The sequence below is a fragment of the Phyllostomus discolor genome, chromosome 12 (genome assembly GCF_004126475.2).
Source record: "Phyllostomus discolor isolate MPI-MPIP mPhyDis1 chromosome 12, mPhyDis1.pri.v3, whole genome shotgun sequence".
NCBI classification, from domain to species: domain Eukaryota; kingdom Metazoa; phylum Chordata; class Mammalia; order Chiroptera; family Phyllostomidae; genus Phyllostomus; species Phyllostomus discolor.
In genome coordinates this window covers 35942021-35964579 of record NC_040914.2, presented here as the reverse complement: position 1 = coordinate 35964579, position 22559 = coordinate 35942021, and the positions used below count along the sequence as shown (strand labels likewise).

Below are 22559 nucleotides of genomic sequence, written 5' to 3'. Positions count from 1 at the left end.
ATCAGCCTCTTCCTATTTTTCACTGTTGCCACTTTTCTTATGGGAACTTCAAAGAAGTCAACTAGAATAGATCTATCTGAAACGTATACACACTAAAAACTTTCTCTTTAAAATTTCTCCCTGTATTAATTTGAGTATATAGAAAGCTAGATGAAAGCAGGCATTATAATGATATTTTTCAGATAGGGAAATGCGGATTGCTCGTAGTTCTTCTCTGCAAAGGAGCAAAATAAAAAAAGAAAATTTTTATTCTGGGCTTCAATGCTGTGGCATTTCTTGAGGAGGCGATTATAATAGTTTTATGGCAACAATGGGCACCTGCTGATCTCACTCGGGTCAAAAACTCCTTTGTGCTCCCTCGGGAAAGGGGGGAAAAGGCTGCCTAGGAGAAATCTGAGGGATAGACAATCACTGAAATAATCACATGAAATGAAAAACCCGCGTGTGTGGTCTCCACATCGTGCAGAATGAGGACGATAAAGGATTTTTCTAAGTAGCAGTCCGTGTATTGACACAAAGCAATAGTGAAGGTGCTAAGTTTTTGAATACACGCTTTTAGATTTCAGACAGAATGTATCTAAAGGAGCGATACAGGCCATTTCTGTCTGTTCGTTATAATTGCCACTGAGGAAGGATACTTACAAGACAGTTTCTCTTATCTTTTTCTCTTCCTTATTTTTATTACCGACCCTTCCTACATAGTCTCAGTGGCATTATGCTGGGCAGCTCAAGTATCAACTTGACTGTTTGTTCAGACAACCGATAAAGACCTGGTAAAGAATTTATTTTGACCAACACTGAGTGAGACTTCAGTGCATAATTTGATCATGTACAAAGACCAGGTAACACGTCAAAATAATGTGATTTTCTTCTGTGAAGTATGTCTTTAACATTTTAAAATTTCTGTTGGGAATTAACTGGCAAGCTTGACACCCAAGTATAAATATTTAAATCATATCTGTGTCTATTGTGTTTTCTCAGATGCCAGATTATCTTAGAACATTTTATTTTAAAGCTCCCAAATAATATTTCATTGTCTTGCATAATTAAGAGGACTCCTTAACTGCTAATTTTTGACATTGCTTATATTAGGCAAGTGCGTGCATAGTCAATAGGTTTTTCCAATGAGCTTTCTGGTGTTGTTCATTTTATTCTCCATTGTGTTTATTTGTTGTTAAATATAACCTACCACACATTCCAAGTTATGAAATTATAGCGAGCTCCTTATGATTGGTTTTATACCCTCCTTATGAATAAGGAAGGTAGTCTTGCTCGTTTTCTGAAAGATGTCTACTTTCTACGAGCCCCTTTCTCTATGTTAGACATAAGCAACATCTACCCACTGTGTTCATAATTGTTTCTGTGATAAAACTGTGTCAATTAAAAAGGTATTTATATTTAGAACTTACATTTAGAATATTATGTAGTGAAATGAGCTGAAAACATAAAAATACATAGTTTTCTGCCATGTGTTGTGGAATTATATGGGATATTTCATTCAATCCCTTCGAGTATGTGTTATTCTATCCCTTTTTTATTCAATTATTTTTTAAACATCAAACCAATGATGTAAATATTTGGGTAAATAACCCAAAGTCGCCCAGCTGATGAGTGATAGGATTGTGGCTCGAACCCATTTCTACTCAGCAGAGCGTGACCTTCCACAGCCCGAGCTGGAGAAGGCGAATGAAGGCAAGGAGGGGCACTTGCTGTGTGTGGAACATCGTCCTTTATTCCTCCGCGTGCTCTGCCCAGCCTGGTGCACCTCGGAGCCCAGATGAGAGCTGTTGTTAGTGGTACCGGAAAGAGCCAGGGCTTGAAAAATACCAAGCCTCGCTATTGACTCTGTGGTCACCGGCTTGGCACGGAGTGGGCGGCTTCCTTCCCATCCCCATTTCAAACTCCAGAGTCGGTCAGCGTGCATCAGCCAAGAAGGATGGCCTAGAAGGAACTTACCGTTTTCCCTTTTGAAATTGCACTCCAGTGTTATTTTTAATGCTTTGTCTAAGTAATTACTAGGTAGCAATAGTGGAATGATCTGCAGGATGCTCTATAAGTAGCTGAAAAGTTTTAAGGTATTGTGTATCTAGCATACAAGTAAACCGCGCACGCATTGGTGAAGTGAGGACTATTCTAGGCACATGGAACAAATAATAAAAGTGTACAAAGTGGCGTTACTCCCTGAGCGCGGGGAGGCGACCGGGAGGCCAGCTGAAAAGAGGAGGACCCTACTCACATTCTGAACAGAACACACTACAACTCTGTGTCCGTAACACTACCTTCTGTTCAAGATGTCGGATCGATAAGTAGTTTTAAGGATGTCAATAATGTTAAATTTATTAAGGGTAAAATTAATTATAAACAATTTTATTAAAAAGAAACATAACAAGGCCATATGGAAAAGACTGGAGAAAAATGCAGGGAACACATTATTAGAACTAAAAACAGCTAAGAAACTGATGAAATGATATGAATACACCAAGGATAATTATTCTGCTTATTTCCAATGTTCAGCTAATCAGTATACGGAATTTTAAGAATTTTGCTTTAATATGCGTTTTATTTTTTTAGTTTTATAAAGAATTTTATTTTTGAGAATAATTTTTGTGTTTCTTTTTACATATTTGATTTTAACATAACTGGAAATTAATGTACTTTGCATTTGTTATTAATTTACTTAAAGATAGTTATTAAAAATGCTTCTGTTAACAGGTTTCTAGCAAAAACTGGGAAACCTTTTCAGTAAATGGTGAGATGAGTAAGAATTTTCAGGCTTTGTCAGCCACATAGGGTCGCAGTCACATATTCCTTTTTGTTTTTGTTATTGTTGTTTTTTAACATCCTTAAAAATGTAAAAACCAGCTGTAGCTTGCAGCCAGTGCAAAAGCAGGCCGTGGACCGGATTTTGCCTGCGAGCTGTAGTTTGCCAACCCCGGGTCTCTGGCAGTAGGCAGAGCCAGTCTGTGTGATTGGGCATCGAGAAAGCAGGAGGTTTTCTGCCCAATAGAGAAGACATTGCTGATGCTAGTCCAGGCCCTGAACAAGCGGGCTTGTGCCCGGAGGGCTAGGTGATGGGAGCGTGGGAAACACTAGCCTAAGAGGGACAGCTCCTGGGTCAGGGTCAGAGAGGGTCAGACAGGGTCAGGGTCAGGCAGGGTCAGGTTAGGGAAGGTGACGAGTTGGCGTCACAGCAGTCTTCAGCTGGAAGTTCCATGGTGCAGAAGCAGTAGGCTTGTCCTGCCCACCGCTTCCTGTGGAGCCTTAAGTCCCCCTCGACATTGCTTCCTCCATTCAGAGGTGCTTCGTGAGCTTTTTCCTTGAGAAGGACAGAGCACCTTGTAAAGAACTTCCCAACCTCCAGACGTGGTGATTTAGGGAATGACAGGGACGTAACTGTCCTCCCCATGGACAGATGACAGACATGGACATCAGTAATGAGGGAATATTAGAGTAAACAGAAGGATTTCATTTGGGTGGAATTAAATCCATCTTCACAGGCTGTGTGTACCTTGAATGGGTTTAGAAAAAGGATTCACATGGCTGGACAATATCTAAAAATGTGACCTACCAGTAATTTCATTTTGTTATGATAATCTTTAGCATGGTAAAAGTTTCCAAAGACACCCTACTTGTTATTCCAGGAAGTTTCTGTTTAGTTCATATGGACAAGGTACACTTACTGGGATACTATAATTTACATTTAAGTACCTTGCTATCTACTTACATAAAATCACAAAAATAGCAAAAAAACAGGTACTTGGGGGTGACTCTGTTTTTCTCATCCCAGCAACAACTTTTGATTCATCAAGAAGCAGAAGCCATAGTAACAGACTTCTGGCTCATATTCACCCCTTTGTGTCCCTCCTTTGTCTATGCCAACACTTTCTCCATTCAAAAAAAAAAAAAAACGAAAATGAAAAACAAATCTCACAAGGCTCACTGAAAGACACCACCCCAGGGTGGATTATCTGCCTACTAAACCCAAACCCTGTGCCTCAGCCTCATTCATTATCTACGGAAATAGCTGCAGCGACTGGTTTTGTCGGGTTGAACTGTTGCCGTGTTGATTCGTTTTATTTAATGAATTCCGTTCATGTCATCAGGATGCGATTTATCTTAATTTTGATTTTGGTTGTAGAGGTTGGCGATTTGAAGGAGCTGCAGACACTAGACATTTCTGCCAATCGTTTGCTAACTTTACCCGAGAGGCTTCACCTGTGCCTTTCTCTGCAGTACCTCACCGTGGACCGAAACCGGCTGCGGTGCGTGCCGCGCCGCCTCTGCCAGCTGCCCAGCCTCAACGAGCTCTCCATGGCTGGAAACCATCTTGCATTTCTGCCACTCGGTAAGTGGTCCTGTGTGTACGGCAAAGCAGAGACGCCAAAGAATAAGATGGAACGCCTTCGGTTCTTTGACGAGGGTCAGTTCGTTTTCCTCCTTCTGTCTGTCTGGAAGATTGCCTCCCTAAATCCATCTTTGCAATGAACAAGGCATCATACCCAGGTGACAAAGTTCAGTTCAACTCAGGGTTTCTTATTAAAAAAAAAAGAGAGAAAAAAAAAGAAATCCCCTGGCTGGCGTAGCTCAGTGGATTGAGTACAGGCTGCGAACCAAAGTGTCGCAGGTTCGATTCCCAGCCAGGGTACATGCCTGAGTTGCAGACATGTACCCCCAGCAATGTGCAGCAACTGCACATTGATGTTTCTCTCTCTCTCACTCTCTTTCTCCCTCCCTTCCCTCTCTAAGAAATAAATAAATAAAATCTTAAAAAGAAATCTGTGCTAAAAATTTGATGAGGGACAAAGCATGTGAGATATGAGATGATGTACTCTGAGAAGCAAATTCAAGTGTATATGTACACTTTGAATTATGTGTATATATGCACATATGTATTATATATATAACTATAGAATTGGCAGGGCTTACAGAACAGTGTGAAAGGGTCGCTGCTGGAACAAAACACACACCGAGACACTGACGTCTATGCAGAAACATTTGTATCAGGTGTTCCAAGGGTTAGCATCGCAGGATAACCAGACTGCACCATTCGGAAGACTGTAAAGTGGGCTGAACTTCCTGCTGCGCCAGAAATGTCACTCTAGGTAACGAAAAACATATTCTCCACTGTAGATTCCTGTAGCTGGTCCATTTTAACGTAATATATGTGGAAGAACATAGGTCTTTAGGAAAACAATACCTTTACTTTCACGGGGAATTGAATTATGTTGTTAACTTGTAACAAATAAAAGTGCCACTTAAAAACAAGTTTTTTAAATTAAAATAGGAAGCCCCACTGAATCCTAAACTGTCACAAGGAGCATCATATGATTTTACTCATAAGTGCATTTTAATAATGAATAATTTATCTCTGAGGACAATGAAGTGAATAATTTACTAGCCCCTGAAAGGAAATATTTTCACCATAATAGAGCACAGTATTATTTTCAATTCAAAATAAGTTGGAGACATGAAAATCAATTTGAGTAATAACAATTATCTAATTTAAGATTACTTTTCTATAAATGTAATCAAACCCTATAGTTATGAAATTAACAAAATAAACCATTTCAGAAAGAAGCTACATTTCAAAGAAAACAGAGCTTCCTTTCGAGCGAGAAAAATTTTGTTTATGAAAGGAAGGTTTTAAAAAATAAATGTACCTGCCCTGGCTGGTGTGGCTCAGTGGATTGAGTGCGGGCCTGTGAACCAAAGGGCCAGGGGTTCGATTCCCAGTCAGGGCACATGCCTGGGTTGTGGGCCAGGTCTTCAGTAGGGGACACTTGAGAGGCAACCACACATTGATGTTTCTCTCCTTCTCTTCTTCCCTTTTCCTCTCTCTAAAAAAAAATTAGTTAAATGTTTGAAAAAAGACAAGGAAAAATAAATGTACCTGTTGCATAAACCACTGGTTATTGAACAATTACATAGGACAAGCACCAAGTTACAAATCCAAGGACCCGGGTTCAAGCCCAGTTCCACCATCTCACAGTGCATGCTCCATTGGACTCTGTTCCAGATAGTTCTTAGCATCAGCCAGCTTTGGTTTATCGGGAAGGAGTTCAAGGAACGGTTTCAAATGCACAACCTTCATGGGCAGACAGCTACGGACTTAATTATTTTCTTCCTAAACACCAAATTAAATTCCCTTTCCAAAATCCACCTTTATGATGTTAAAAAAAAAACAAAACACACAAAAAGCAAAGCAAAACAAACAAACAAAAAAACAAAACAATGAAATAAGACTGAGAAGACTGTTGATGTTTGCGTCAACTTGAACTTCATTGTTGTTACCCAGCATCTTATCTCTTACCTCTTGAAGCCTCCTTTGGGCAACCTGTCATGGCAGCCCTGTCATCATCAGATCCCCTTCTTTACAGATTCGTTCACTGCCCCTCCTCAGGGCGCTGAGCTGTCCTGGGGAACTCAGCCAGCAGGGCTGCCTCTCACAGGAGTCGGAGATGCCGTGTGCACATGTGCACTCACAACCCAGGTCTTCACATGGCAGGTCCCGCGTTCAACCGTGGCTCTGTGAACATGATCTAGGAGCTGGAACCCTTGTGAAATGGGTCCTACACCATCCCTACTGTGGTTGGAGGCAGGGATTGTATTTTGGGGGGCTACAGACTGAATTTCATGCCTTGCCAAAGCAGTCTGACTTAGGAGAAAAGCATGTCTTATGGGGCTTCTTAAGGTTATCAGTAGACTACAGCCTCTTCAGAAAGTCACTGTAGAAGCTCTATGTGAGCATGACTTAAATCACTTGTAATATCACCTAAATCGTGAACACTCTTTTCCCCTTTCATCGGGAAAGATGCGCCTCTCAGAAAGAAGGCACCCCTGTTATAACACTACCGTGACAGCTGAGTGACTCTGCAGGCCAGTTTTGTTTGTGGTGGCGGCTGTCCCTGGGAAGAAGGGGACCTAGCCACTTGAGTCCGGTGCTACCAGACTTAAGAGAGGCCTTGCACTGTGACTGTTTGTTGTTGAGTCAACACAGCTCTTGACACTGAATAGCCCCCAGAGCTGTGACGCATCACTGGGCTTCTGAGAATGTGAGAACATGCAAGGAAAAGGGTTCTCTCCTCTCAGGCCTTTTCACCAAGTGTTCCTGGTTTCTCTTCCATAATTAACAAACCTGATTATTCAGTCATGTTTACAACTTCCTTCATGCTGAATAATAGATGCGAGTACTGGGAGGTTTCCCACGCACCCATTGGCTGTGGCCAGCCCCCTGGGCAGTGCTGCGTCAGCAACGCTCAGTGTCAGCAACAAATGCTGCAGTTTGAGAAACCAAAAAAGCAAAAGTTGCACCCACGTTAGCAGGTGGAATTTCTAAAGTGCAGGTAGGAAACTGCGAATTTCTTAACAAGAACATTTGGCAAGTGACATTGAAATATATAGGACGGCTGCAATTGAACAACAATAAAAAAAATAAGGTGGGGTGCTACCAAAAAAAAACCCGGAAAAGAAATGTATAGAATTTGTAATGTATAAACCACCATGTAGTAAGCCCAGAAGCAAGCAGAGAGCGGCTTCCTAGTCATGGAAGACTGTTTGGGTTCTGACCCGGTCCCAGAGTTTGTTCCTCGAGCTGCTGCCTTTCCCAGGGAGGGGTGGTTATCTCCCGAGCCAGAGACTCTGCTGTGAGCAGCACAGCAGCTCCGCTCCTTCTACGGACCCTCCACCGTGACTGGGATAAGGATGTAAGACTGGCCCTCTTATCACACGGCAGGAGATCACCCCAGCTTTCCAGAATAACTGTAGTCTTTGTAGGAAGTGGGTACCTTCTGTAGAAAAACATGTCGTTTATGCAAAATAGCAGTGTGGTTTTAGAAACCAGCATGTAGACATTTTTAGAATCCATGCTAAAATCCCTTCTCTTATTGTAGTGGCGTATAAGACACCAGCCTGTTAGCTCTGTTTGTTTGCTTGTTTGTATTGCTTCTTAGCCCTATTTTCTCTATGTTCTTAAGAAAGTCAGGAAAAGAAGTGCTATTTACCTTTTTTAAAGAAAATATTTCAATCCACATGGTGGATCTGTTTGAGCTTGAAACCAATATGGAAGCTAGATGGAAATCAGCTGATCGTCCTGTAACCTCAGACTTAGAAATCAATGCAAACTGTACTCTACTGAGCCCTGAGGGTATCCAACCTGCAGCTGGAAGAACTCCTGCCTTGAGGTCACTGTTCACTGGGAAGAATTTGCAAAGTCTGCAGTTTAAATAAGTTGCAGTGCTGAAAAGTTCTAGAACACACCAGAGGTCCCAGAAGGTGGAACTCCTCTTGCGTTTGCATAGAAGGTACAAGGACGGTGTTCCCAGGGGAGACCCGAGGAGACCACCAAAATCGCGGTCTGTCTCGCGGTCTGTGGGGATCACTGCGCCGGCTCTCATCAAGGGTGTCACGAAAACAGTGACCAGGAAGACTTGAAAACAAGGTTCAAAAACTGCTAGAAACAAGGCAAAATAGGGGAGAGAATTTTCCTATTAATTACAGTCCATACAGACCTCGTATCAGGAGTGAGGTTGGAACTCCAGAATGTTTATTTCTTTAAGAAAATGGATGTTCGGTGTTACTCTTTGAACTCTTTTTGAAAGTATTCCCAACAAAAATTCCTTTCTTCAGCCTGGTGCTGCTTCCCCATCTGACCCTGACAGTGGACCCTGTTCCACTGTCTCGATGAAAACCTGGGCTTTATTTTTCTTTCATCACATCAGGCCTTTGCCTTAAGGCCTTTTAGGGAGTTAGTGGGATTATTTACTATGGCTTCTGCAGCATGGGTCCAACATTGACGTTACATAATAAATAATTCTGCCTTTCACAATAAATTATCATATCGTGTTAGCTATGATCATGTGTGAGAAGAAAGGCTTACCAGGAGTAGACGAGGCTTAGATGGACAAATGTGTATTTTTCTCTACGTTTCAGAGTGAGATTTGGGGGCAGGGAGTGAATAATAATAAGAAAACGTTAACTCTGTTTTCTCAAATACCAATTCAAAACCAGAGGAGAGAACTGTGGCTCCTTCTGTACCAGGCACAGATGTGAAACTAAGAAAAGTAAGCAGCACAAGGGGTGGAGCCAGGAGCCGAAATCTTTCCCGGCAAAATTTTTGTTGATTCGGTTCTGGAACTTGGAGTTTTTTCAACAGCGACGAGAATGTGCGGTGCTAGTGATGACTGGAAGATACTGTCTGGTGGCGTTCAGCAAGAATCCAGAGTTTCTATCAGTCGCAGTTTTCAGTCAAGTTCTTCCGATTCTGCCGGGGGGGGGGCAGGTGCCACCTGTGTGCAGCTGAGCAGCAGCTCAAGGGAAGATGCTGAATGAAGATGTTTCTCTCTCCACACCTGCTGCCATAGCTCTGGGAGGTCGTTGTACCCCTCTCGTCCCCGAGTCTGTGCTGGACAGTCAGTGCAGAGTCTCCTTCTCTAGAATATTCTCTGAAGCAATTACTGGTATTCATTGAAACGACTGCCCTAAATCTGTAAGACACAACTCTCTGACCAGCCATCTGGTCTGTTGGAGGAAACAGTAATATTTTGTTCATCGCTTGTCCCTGTGGCACCGCCTGGGCATGTGGGCACAGTGCCAGTGCTCTGGGCACCCCAGCACCCATGCGGCCTGCTAGGTAGCATCGTTTCCTAGCTGTGCGGAGGTGCCCTGGCCCTGTGGAAGTGATCTGTGGAGGGAGGCCGTCTAAGGACCATCACAGAGAAGTAGGCAGCCCTGTGTTCGAGCTCCAGCACTGCCATTTAATAGCTGCGTGAATCCGGGCCCTGAAAGGCTGTTTCACTTGTGTAAGTCATACTACCAGGGTAACATTAACACTGACTTCACAGCACTCTTGTCAGAACTCAGTAAGAGCCATCCGAAACACTTGTGTCACTCACACGTACTACCGCAGCATGCAATCGTAGGAGCTGTGTGGATCGATTCCCTAGATGGAGGAAGGGCTGGACCTGGTTGTGTCTGCACATGAGTGCCCCACGCACCCAGCACGGAGTCTAGCCCACGGCTTGTTGTCCCGCATTACCTGAACTGGGGGCAGAGCAAGAGGTGCAGACACCAGCCGGCTGAAGCCTGCGGCGACAGGACACGTCAGCTAATTCAAATCCATTAAAATCGACTGACTTCAATTCAACAGTTGTTGATTCACTGTGTATGAAGCATCTTACTAAATTTTAATTCACTGTGAAGTGTTATTATGTAAATGTTGACTAGATCAGAAAGAATACGATTATGTAAAAGAATTAATGGAGCGTATGAAAATGTATCTGAAGAAGCCAGCACTAAAAAATTTATTATTTGAAAAAAGTGGTTGAGAAGTTCTCTTTGTAAAAGGCTACCACATAGGTAATTTAAGTTAGTTTTAAAGCAATTTTAATACACCTTAAATTACTTTGAATGTACCCTGAAGATACCTACATTTTATAGGAATTAAAAAATGTAATTACAACTAAAACTAGACCCAACTTCTCAAACTAGGATAACTGGTTTAATGTGATAGAACATTCCAAACAACCTACTTTGGTCGATCGCTTTGATGTTGTGATTTCTCTTGTTCCATCCTTTTGATGAAGAGAATACATCATTCATGTGTGGGGGGGGCGGGGCGGAGAAACGAGTTTCCAGTGGCCCGGCCGCAGTAAACAGACCCCGTGCGGTGCTGGCCCGTGCTGTGTCATTCCGTGCTGGCTTTGACAGCGCAGTTAAAAAGCAGGGGCCTAAACACACAGGACCTTTTTGTTCCATCTTCAGCCATGTGGACCGCATATGCCAGAGCCTTGAAGTTCCATAAAAAAGGAACTGGAGTTTGTGCAAGACTGCTAGCTTTTGCTAATTTGTACGTAACAATACTTTGATCTGTGAGCCTGGAAAAAAACAAAAAAGGAAACCATTGGAGACACAGTACAGCACTTTAGAAAGCCACATGAAAACGTTCTTTGTTGCTTTAGCATTTAGGCAGATGTCCACTTCCTCGCTTTATAAAGTTCACATACTGAGCATTTTTGCACGGGAATTTGAAAAAGTATTAGTGCGTGATATGCTTATTGCAAGATTTTGGCTCATTAAAATTGATGGAAGGAAGAAAACAAACCAGCTCATTAGCCAATCATTAGCCAGATCAATGGTATCTTCCAAAGTTCATGATTGAATGAAAATTTTTTCCATTTTAAGAAAAGAGGAATGTCTCCAAGCTTTTCCATGCAGAAAATACTTACATTTCAGCCTCCATATGATTAAAAATGCCATCCCACTGCGCTTGAGGCTCTGCCAGCAGCCAGCTTTCTGGCCGAGAGCATGCTCACATGCGGCTGTCACAGCCTTGCCCGTCCAGCCTGTGACCTTGCTGGGTGTCAGGTGTCTCAGCCTCGCCAGCAGGCTGTGCGGTGTCAGCCAAAGCTAGAGTCGCCTGGCGCTCTTTATACTTCGGCCCTCTTTTCTGATCTCCTCTCTGTGTTCAGAAGAGAGAGGTAAAAAGCGAAGGTGTGTTGAGCACCCGTTAGCGTGCAAGGGATCAAGCTGGCGTTGTGCACATCGTTGAATTTTCCTCACAAGCCTGCGTGCGACCTGGGTGTTACCATCTCCATTTCAGAGAGGAGGTGACAGGCCTGGAGCTCTGGACCCCCACCGCTGCCCCCACCCCCACCGCATCCTGAAGCAGTTCAACAGGGGGAAGAAACCAGGACTCACACTCGGCTCTGACTTCAAAGCTCCCTGCATCACATCATCGCAGTACTGCTCCTCTGACTCTGCCTGGGACGGTGTTCCCTAGAAAGTTGCTGTGTCTGTACTACATGCTCACATCCATGTGGTATCCTGCTAATGTGTAATACATCCGAACACAGCCCATGCCTGTTTCCTTCCAGCTTCAATAGAAAACGGTTCACTCCATGATGGCATACTGTGGAAAAACGACGTCCCCCAGACAAAGAGGTGCAAAAAGAATTCTTGGGAATAGTGAAAACCTGAGATGAGATCTACACCAAATCACAGTTTAAGTTATGGACTCTTCATTTTTCTCCGGTAAAACCAGGAGAGGGAAGAAGACTGATTGTATAAGAAGTAGCCAGTGGCAGCTTGTATCTACCTCGGTATTATGATCTTTGCACACAGCCTCACTGAAAGGGCAGGAGCTCTTCTGTGCGTACGGGAGGAGAGAGGCACTTCCTCTCCCACGTCCCCCTTTGTGTCCCTGGCTCAAGTGGATGAATCATGGTCTCTGGAGGCCACTTCCTCCAACTCCGTTCTGTGCAGTTAAGTTCGGGGGAGCATTAGCACCTTTTGCTGCAGGCCAAGGCGAATTCTCTCTTATCTAATCTCTGTGGTGCACACTTCCAAGTATGTCACTTACTAAGAATGAGGAGAAATACTAACTGCCATCCATTGGAGGAGGTGTGTGCTAAGAATTCTGCTGGATGATTTATAAACTTTGTTAGTAATTCCTCAGTTTAAGAGGCAGAAGTATTTCCCTCCTTTACACAGATGGGGAAACCGAGGGCACGTGTTTTGTAAGTAGAAGAAGGAAGATTCCAGCCCAGGTCATCTGGAAGACTGTCTTCCTTCTCCCTTAAGGAATGTGCTGCACTCCTTACCACCACATCAGTTCAAGTGAGGAATCTCCCCCTTGTGCCCCCTCAAGGCTCTGGAAGGCAGATCTGAGCTGAGAGCTTATTTGTATTTCATCAGTGTAGTTTCTTTAAAAAAAAATCCCAGTTTTCTACATGCCTGTAAAGTCAGAAGATTTCTACTTGTGATGAAAGGACTTGTATTTCTATCAGAGAAGTAGTGAAGAAATCCAGAGTAGGAATTCTTAGTGTCATTTTGAGGCCTTTTTCATTGCAAATGGATTCTAGTATTTCTAGCTATATTTTTTGATCCATGTTTTAGAAATGTATAGCCTTTTATAGCAGTACATATGTCTGTACATGTTTACTAGTGTAGAGGTATACATTATTTCAGTAATTATACAGTCATATTTAAAAACATATTGTACAATGATTTAAATTTCACAGCTTTCCCATTCAGTCATCATAACCTGGCAAGGCTAAGGGGCTGGGTACTACTACTCTATTTAACACATGTGCAGACAGAGGCTGTGCCACATGGCTAATAAGTGAAAGAACAGGCACAAGAAATGAACAGACGATTCACAAAAAAAAGATTAAAATGGCCCTTACACATATTTTTATTTTTACTATTTTTAAAGATTTTATTTATTTACTGTTAGAGAGAGGGAAATAGATGGAGAAAGAGAGGGAAAGAAATATGAATCAGTTGCCTCTCACACATCCACAACTTGTGACCTGGCCCGCTGCCCAGGCATGTGCCCTGACTGGGAATCGAACCAGTGACCCTTTGGTTCTCAGGCCAGAGCTCAATCCAATGAGCCACACCAGCCAGGGCCCTTAGACATGTTTTTAAATGTTCCCGGTCATAATTAGAGAAATGCAAATTAAAACAATGCTGGCATATTATTTCTCAGAATAGCAATAATTTTTAAGTAGGACAAGATGTTTGAAAAGTGAGCGAGACTATGGGAAAGCTGATGCTTTCATACATTGCTGGAAGGAACATAAATTGATATAACCCTTCTGGAGAGAAATTCCAAACAGTCTACCCGTGTACGTACCTTTTGACCCAGCAAGTCCACTTCTAGGAATCTTTGCTGAACATATACCTCCAGTCCTGCAGACGTATCTGTGTGCATGGGTTACTATACACACACGTTTTGTAACAGGTCTCTCCACTGAAACATCCTAGAAGCAGTGGCACCCCCACAGTAATGAGCACACGTAGCCCTCAGATCTTGGTTTCTAAACACCATACCCCAGTACAAGGAATTGAGGTTCCTTGGAGAAGTAGCTGCTTTCAGGGCTAGAACAGGGAAAATCACCCTTAGATAAACACCATGTAATAATTTTTGCAAGCAAGATCCACTGATGGATGCCAAAATTGATAGGCAAACCTTGGAGGAAGAACAAGATATTTACATAGTCCTGAGGCTGTACCAACCTAAAGGCTTGACCTGGGAGCTTGACCAAGCAGCTTGGAGGAGCTGCCTCCGGCATGACTCACCCACACGGCTACGGTCTGGCTGGCTGGCTGGAGCCTGGTTTCCCCTCCAGAGGCTGCGGGAGGGCCCTCAGGACAGGGAAGTCATCTCCCTGTGAGTCAGTGATCCTCCCTGAAATCACGTACCATTTCTGCCTGTTCTGGTTTTTAGATGTTTTAAAACCGCCCGCTGGAAAGAGCACCTATAGCCAGCGGCTCAGTAGCCCCTTCCCCTTTCATTGCCAGCACCCCACGCCCCACTCCCACTGTCCCCAGGACTCCCAGTTTTGTTTTTTCTTCTCTTAACTTGCTCCAGGCTGGTCCTGGGTGGGATTATCTGACAGGACTAGCTGTGGAGAGGGGGCAGTGTTAACCCTTCCCTACCCTCTCCCTTGTGGAACCCTTCCCACCCTCAGTCAGATATTAACGCCCCTCCCACTTTCTGTGACTAACTGTCCAGAACCCATCTGGGAACCCATAAGACTTTATAAAGCCTCTAATAGCAATGGTCGTATTGTATTACAGTTATCACTTTTCATGTCTGCCTTATATCGTATTCATATCTATATCCCCAAGGTCTATCATAGTGCCTAAAAGGTCCTTAATGGGTAAATGGTTTTTCTTTTGAAATGTAAATACACTTAAGGACCTCCTGATTTAGCCATCTGTGGCTTTGTCTTTCCTCCACTGAAGAAGGACAAGTGGGAAGAGATCTTCAGCCCCCTTGTTCTCACAGGCAGAACTCTAGGAAACTTTTTCACAGATTGTGTCCTCACTTCGGGGAGCAGAGGGTTGTTGGCAAGGCTGCTGAGGACTCTGGTCTTCGACAGTGAAGACAAATAGCCCCACCCAGTGAACACCAGGAGTGGGAAGGAAAGCTGGGTAAACATTCTGGGGCACACAGTAGACAGGAAGGGATGACCTTGACCCCCCGGATCTCCGCTGCCTTTGTCGGCCAGAGATCACTCTTGGTCCTTCATGTCTGTCTCCTTACCGAGTCCTCCCCGAGTCTCCGCTCTCCCGTTGCCCAGCTCCCTCAGGGAGACGTTTGGATGCTTCTTCCTGGCACGCCTGTTCCTTTTGCAGACACTTGTTTTGGGGTCCTGTTTCTCACTCTCCCCGTTGCTGGTACGCACGCATTCCAGTCCCCACTCTCGGGCCTGCAGGCCTTGCCCTCACCTTCGCACCTCACTAGAGGACTGGGATTTGGGGTTCCCTTTGCTGCTTTCTCCCGCTGACGCCAGGGACAGTTATCCACTCCCACATCTGCCTGGCTTCCTGAGCACCCGGCCCAGGCAGGGCCTGGTCTCTGGCCCTCCCTGACCCCTCCTCCCACCGTTCTGCCCAGGGGAGGCGAGGCCCAGTGATCTCGGTACAGGGGCAGAGCTCAGCCTGTTCGGGCCGATCTGCTGACTTATTTTGTCTAACATTTTTTCCTATGGGGAAAAATGAAACTAACTAAATGATCTATAACAAACTTACATTCTTAAATTAAAAGTGCTTATTTAAAAAGTGCTAGAATTTTTAGGTGGGAAGAATGTTTAATGACATTCTATCTCCAGTCATCCCCTTGTGCACGCAGTTTATGAAAGCGTGGTCCAGGCAGGCTAAGTCACTTTTCTGCAGTCATGTTTTCTGATGCAGAATCGAATATTCTAGCTGACATAGTCTCACACCAAGAGTGTAAGTCGACCATGTTTCTGCCAGAATCGAGGCTTTTGAATTATTCTGATAGTATGTATTAAATTTTACATCCCTTACTCTGCTGACGCATAATGACGGGAATGATAGCCCTTTTCTTTCTGACCCAGATCTAGGTCGATCTCGAGAGCTGCAGTATGTGTACGTGGACAACAACGTCCATCTGAAAGGCTTGCCGTCCTATCTGTACAATAAAGTCATCGGGTGCAGCGGGTAAGGCGGACTTCACCTTTCACCCCATAGCTCCACTCTATAGCTCAACTCTTGGGCTGCCTTTTGTTTCCATTTCGTTATTTGCTCTTGCTCTAACTTAGGAGGAGATGAACTATTTTTTTTTTTTAACTGGTTTTTTTATGGATTTTTTTTAAGATTTTATTTATTCATTTTAGAGAGGGGAGGGAAGGGAGATAGAGAGAGAGAGAGAGAGAGAGAGAGAGAGAGAGGGAGAGAAATCAATGTGCGGTTGCTGGGGGCCATGGCCTGCAACCCAGGAATGTACCCTGGCTGGGAAGCGAACCTGGGACACTTTGGTTCCCAGCCCGCGCTCAATCCACTGAGCTACACCAGCCAGGGCTGAGATGAACTATTTTGATAATCCCGTTCAATTTCGTCTTTGGCCTTGATATGCTAACCCACATACCTTTAGAAGCTAAGAACATTGGGCAAGCAATTGAGAGTGTTGTAATTCGAGTTCACCTAGTTAGCTGGGAGTTGTTGGCACATTGCTGATTAATTTTCAGTCAAAAGATAAAGGCGAGTCTATGCATAGCATTAGAAACTCGGAATCAGTCGCAGGAATGGGCAGTGCCAGCGTTAATTTAAAAGCTTTCCTTTCTCTGCACCCCACTGCACTGACAATTTTACCACAGTGACACCCTGCTATCTAGAACTTCACCGCTTGGATATATTTAGAGCTCAGCATTTGAAACGGGCCCGCAATCCAGATCCTGACTCGAGCATCCAGAGCAGGGCTTTCAGTTAAAGGGGAACGGCAGGCGCTCGTGTTCAGAGCAGCAATCATCTTCCCTGCTCAGTCGGCCTCTTAGAAAGACGGCTTCAGCCCCTCCCACAGGAGTGAGACACAACCACCTTAAAGTGGTTCCCACCCTGGCTGGCATAGCTCAGTGGATTGAGTGTGGGCTGTGAACCAAAGTGTCGCAGGTTTGATTCCCAGTCAGGGTACGTGCCTGGGTTGCAGGCCACGGCCCCCAGCAACCACACATCGATGTTTCTCTCTCTCTCTCTCTTTCTCCCTTCCCTCCTTAAAAATAAATAAATAAAATCTTAAAAAAAAAAATAAAGTGGTTCCCAATGAGGTTTTGGATGAATACAGGACAGCCCAGCCACCAGAACCTGCTTTGGACTGGCCTCACTTTCCTCACTTAAGCGGCCAAAGGATCCTTGGAATACCTTCGAGGCTACTTAGCCAGCATGATTGACTCTCCTTGTTATCCCCAACGCCCTGCACCACCTGGCTCTCACTGTGCGTAGTTCTGGCAAGCAGAGGGATGGCAATAAGCCCGTACACGGAGGACAGCCATTCCCCGCTGGCGTGGCTCCAGGGGACAGGCACCGAGCAGCGGCTGCTCCAGAGAGGGCCATCCTGGGAGCATCGGCCCTCCCTTGGGAAAAATTACATAGTTGTTATCTCGGAGGAGCCCTAGATGAGTTCACTGCCTATATAGGCTGACGAAATACAGGCTCAGCGATATATTCCAGAACCTTCTGTGCATCAGAGATAACAGAATGTGTTGGCGGGGTTTTTTAGCCCACTGATCTTTTCTACAGCTGATGTGACAGCCGTGATAACACAGCCTCACTCTTCCGAGTGGTGGTGAGTAAAATGCCCTCAGTCACCAAGATACGTGGAATGATGCGAGCCAGCGCTGAGGGCCCGGCGGTGTTTTCCGCACCAGACCAAGTCCTCAGAGGCTCCCCTGGGGGGCACGCAGTCTCTGCCACGGCTAAGAGAAAGAGCCTTCTGCTTTGGCGTTTAGATGTGGATGTTACTGACTGCCAGAAAGTTCTCTTTGTTCTGAGCAGAGAGGTATTTTTTTAATCCTTGACTCGGTATCTGGTAGCAGAGGAAGTGAATTTCCTGAGAGCTGCAAGTCTTTGAGGAACTAAATCGTGGGGCAGCACATGCAAATTTTTAGCTAGTAGTCTGCATTTTATTATTGTTATTATTATCAATATCTCCCTTTGATAATAGAAATGGGAAAATAAAATTAGTATTCAAAGGAGAGTATCGGACAGTGAGTTTTCTAATGCTGGTAGTTTGGAGTGTAGGCAGTCCCACTTATAAATGAACTGTGATCCAAAGGTGTCTTTAGTGTCTTTTGCTTTTCTCCTCATAGATGCAACTCTGGTGCTTTTATTACAGAATTGCTCATCGAAAGGTTGTATAACCCATTTTGCAACCACTTATATGATGCTTTATAGCAAAATATATTCAGAATTCCAGTAGATGCTGACCACTGAAGCCTTGACAACGGAATTAAGGGCCCCCTTTTTTAAATCTCTTGTGTCTCTTGACTCTGTGCAAAAGGATGCCCCCATTCCAAGTCAAAGTGGGGGCTGCTTTGGGGAAAAGAGGGTGAAGGGTAGGTCAGGCTTCTGAGAGCAAAAGGGTATTTGCGACCTGGAAAATGCTCGTCTTGATTCTGAGCAAGGACTTTGGTCCACTGGTTCATTCAGTGAGTGTTTCTTGAGTGACTGTAATTCATTCAGTGACTATGTATTGAGTATCTTCTCTGTATGGTCTCCGAGGCCATACACTGATGAGGAAAACAATTCAGTACCTGCCCTCGTGGGCCTTACAGTCTAGCCAGGCCTCCAAGTAAATCATAAATAATTGAACAGGGCACTAATTCCCGGGAGGGAGATGATATTGAAGCTTAGAACCCAAGGCTCATCAGGCACACTCCACTCTCCACTGATCACACACCTTGCATATAGCCCAGGTGCAGGCCTGGGACACAGGGACACATTGCTTCCGATGTGCTGCGCTGCCTCTGAAGCGGTTACCATTACCCCTGTCGGATCAAGAGTCCAAGAGAGTAGAGCAGCAGCAGAACAGAAGGAGCCTGGGTGTAGGAACCTGTGTCTCAATGGAAAAGAGGCTGATGTATGTATACTTCACATTGCAGAAGGAAAATCAAGAACGGGGTGTGACACACACACAAACAGGCCTCAAAACGGCGAGGACGAATTATTGCACAGTCTCAGGAAATCTCAGAAGTCTCACAAAATCATGTGTGTTATTCATGAAAATTCGAATCAAGTTAGCACCTCCTTATTGTATGTTCATTTATTTGTCAAATAATTATTGACCCTTAACTAGCAACTTAGCACTGTGCTAGGGATTGTGGAGAAGACAAAGAAAACTCAGATGTTTATCCTGATATACAGAAGCAACTATAATATTTAAAAAAAAATACCCTCAGGGAGGTAGAGTGGTGGAAATCTAGAGCACGGGACTGTCTTTTAAGACCGAGCTTTGAAGTCACACACTGTCATTTGTCACATCCTGTTGATTACCCAGGCCAACTGTGCTGTTTGCTGAGGGAGGAGGCCGAGGAAGGGAGTGACCACTGGGAGGGAGGAGCATGGGAGCCCGCATGGAGTTACCTCTCACCGCCTTCTTGCGTTTTGCTACCATCACAGAACAGTATGACTTTACCTTCGTCTGCGGTTTTTCAATTTTCACTGCAGGAGTAACTAAATGTCTTCCATTCTTCTACATTTTAGCCAGAAGGAGGAGTCCCTCCCGTGTCAGAATGGTAGAGAGTGGTCATCGGCACATTAGCTTATTCAGGAAAACGTAATGACAAACGTGATCCCACACCAGCTACTTTTCCAGGCATCTGATTATATAGAAGAAACAAAGCCTCTGCTTTGTGTTTTCTTATGTCAATAAGCAATTAAGGCTGGGTTTGGGTACATATTGGTTAAGTGATTTGAATAAATGGTTTGTCAATATAACCCCTCAAGATATCAGACGTGTTTATATCAGAAATCCATTCTGAGTTCCAAGTGAAACCAGTAGGCGAAAAAATTATACTTTAGGTCTCAGTTCATTTTTATGCGGGGGCTGCCTACACATGCCAGACACACAGTGTTGGGGGTCTGAATCTTTCCCACACAGGGCGGCAGCCTCACTACAGATAAAAAACCCAAAGTGTGATTCTGCTCAAAAGACAGAATTTGCAGTTTGATTCCAGTGAAGTCTTGAATTACTTATTAGCGCAAAACCGCTAACGTTCCATTTAAGTTTTAGAGGAATATAACAGAATCCAGAGTCTCTACAGTCTAACTTTTACAGTGTCCAGGCCACAGCCCACAGTTACATAATATGAAAAATGAGGAGAATTCTCAAGGAACTAAGGACCTATTGTCACAGGCAAAGACAATCAGCAGAGACCACAGTGAGAGGACCCCAGATGTTAGAATTGCCAGATAAGGAAGTTAAAACAACTGTTCTCGGTGAAGTAAAGAAAAGTAAGTTCGCAGCAAGTGAAAAGACCAGAAAAAAATAGAAATATGAAAAGGAAACAAGTGGAGTTTCTAGAGTTGAAAAATATAACCGAAATAAAAATTTTACTCAATGGGCATAATACCAGAATGGGTATAATGGAGGAAAAGTCGGTGAACTTGTAGGCAGATCACTAACAATGTTTCAGTCCGAAGCAACAGAGGTAAATGATTGAAAACGAGAGAACACAGCATTGAGGACCTGCCCGATAATATTGAAAAGTCTGGTGTGTGTATAATTCCCATCCTGGAAGGAGAATAGAGAGGGAATGGGGCGATGATAGCAACAAAAATGTTTCAAGAAATAATGTCTGAAAATTTCCCAAATGTGATGAAAGACATAAATTCACATTTTCTATAAACACAGAGAACCCCGAGCAGCATCAATTTACAGAGAAAACCATGCCCAGGCAAAGCAGCTGAAAACCAAAGATAAAAAGAAAAACGTGGCAGCTGCCACAGAAAAATGACACGTTGTGCACAAAGGAAAAATTCAAAAGACTATTACCATTTTATCAGAAAATTTGAAGACCAGACAACAGTGAAACAACTTTTTAAAAGTGCTAAAGAAAAAAAAAAATAGCCAACCTAGCAACCAGCAAAAATACCTTTCACGAGTGAAAGTCCGTTAAGTGGGTTCTCGAAGGAAACAAAACTCAGCATTAAAGGAACCTCCACCAAGATGACAGTCGTCCGACTCTACCCAGCCCCGGGCTCATTCTTTCTGGTGGCATAGTTTCTTCCCCCTGCACATGCACTTCTCCCCTTTCCTTTCCTTTTTTTTTTTTAAGGTTTTATTTATTTATTTATTTATTTATTTAAGAGGGAAGGGAGGTAGATAGAGAGAGAGAAACATCAATGTGCGGTTGCTGGGGGTCATGTCCTGCAACCCAGGTATGTACCCTGACTGGGAATCGAACCTGCGATACTTTGGTTTGCAGCCCGCGCTCAATCCACTGAGCTACGCCAGCCAGGGCCCCCTTTCCTTTTTCCTGTTGTTTCAAGCGGGGGGAGGGGGGGAACTTCTGCTAAAAAAGAGGGTAAATCGGGTAGCAGTTGCCATACTAATGAGCATGTGGATGACAGAGTGTACCTTCAGGAGGGTGAATGAGAGGAAGTTGGGTGTTCTGGGTAAGGGAATCTAAACGAATTCTTTCCTCTGAACCTTTTGTTAGGTGGGATGGCGAATGTGAAAATACCTCTGAGTTTGCTCAGTCGCACACGTGTTTTGGAGTGCAATCCCAGTGGCAGAAGGATGTCACTGTTCGTTTAGCTTGTTTAAGGTTCGGTGTTGAAGAGCGGGTCTGAAAACCATTGAGTTGAAAGGAATTGTGTGACAATTGCTATAAGTTGCCTTGTAACTAAGCCAAAGATACTGAGATTTGTAACAGATTTTTAACTCGTTTTAATAACACACGTAAGGGGCCGCATGTTCAATCTTTCTGTAATCGTCTTGGCATTCAATCTGAAATAACAAAAAAACTATTGAGTTAGGAATCAAAGATCCCGAGGCTTCATCACTGCCAACTAGCAGTTATTTCTCTCCGTTGTGAACAGAAGCACGCCCTGGGGCTCCCCTGGCTCCGTGCTGACAGTTTGTGTCACGATCATTTCGCACTGAGATGAGTGACACTCGCTTTCAAGGCAGATACCTGCCCAACTTCCCTCGCACTTGGCTTTGTCTTCCGTGCACCTGGCCCTCCAGCCAGTGGCAGCGGTTGGTTCAACCCACGTGCCCTGTGCATTCACAGGGCCGAGCCCCTGCTCCCTGCGCCGGAGTCTCATGGTGCCCATCTTAGGTGGTAACAATAGATACACCTTCAGAGCAGCGTCTGCACTGGTGTTGGACCAAGTACATAATCCAGGTGCAAAAATTTGACCATCACACCACCGCAGTGTAGCATCAGAAGAATCATTTATGATGATAATAAACAGAAAGTGCAGCTATAAACATTCCTTAACCTCTTCTGTGTGCCAGGCAACGTGCTCCTTGATTGGCTGATCTGGATATTACGTCTCTTTAGAAATGAAGAGACTAAAGCTCGGAGAGATTGGAGGAGCCATCCCGGGTCTGAAAGCTAGGTGGTGGTGGAGTCATCATCTGCTTCCTTGTTTATGCTCTTGACCTCTGCAGTAGGGACACCGCCTCCCTCTTCTCCTTGGTCTGGAGACACCTCTGTACGCATGAGCCCTTCTACTAGGTCCTTGAGAGCAGAGACAGAAAAGACCTTTCTCTCTCCCGCATCATTCCGGGTAGTAAAGGTGGATGT

General features: G+C 44.3%; 1 protein-coding gene across 3 annotated transcripts in view; it reads left to right on the top strand.

Moving 5' to 3' along the window:
* Positions 1–22559, top strand: part of LRRC28 (leucine rich repeat containing 28) — a 74242-nt gene that overhangs the window by 36147 nt on the left and 15536 nt on the right. Inside the window, exons 6-7 of one of the 3 annotated variants that reach the window (XM_028502403.2) lie at positions 4139–4345; positions 15867–15969. In XM_028502403.2, coding sequence (XP_028358204.1) covers positions 4139–4345; positions 15867–15969 — 310 coding nt within the window. The remainder of the gene's footprint in view (positions 1–4138; positions 4346–15866; positions 15970–22559) is intronic. The other 2 variants (XM_036012974.1, XM_036012973.1) reach the window with 2 other exon arrangements.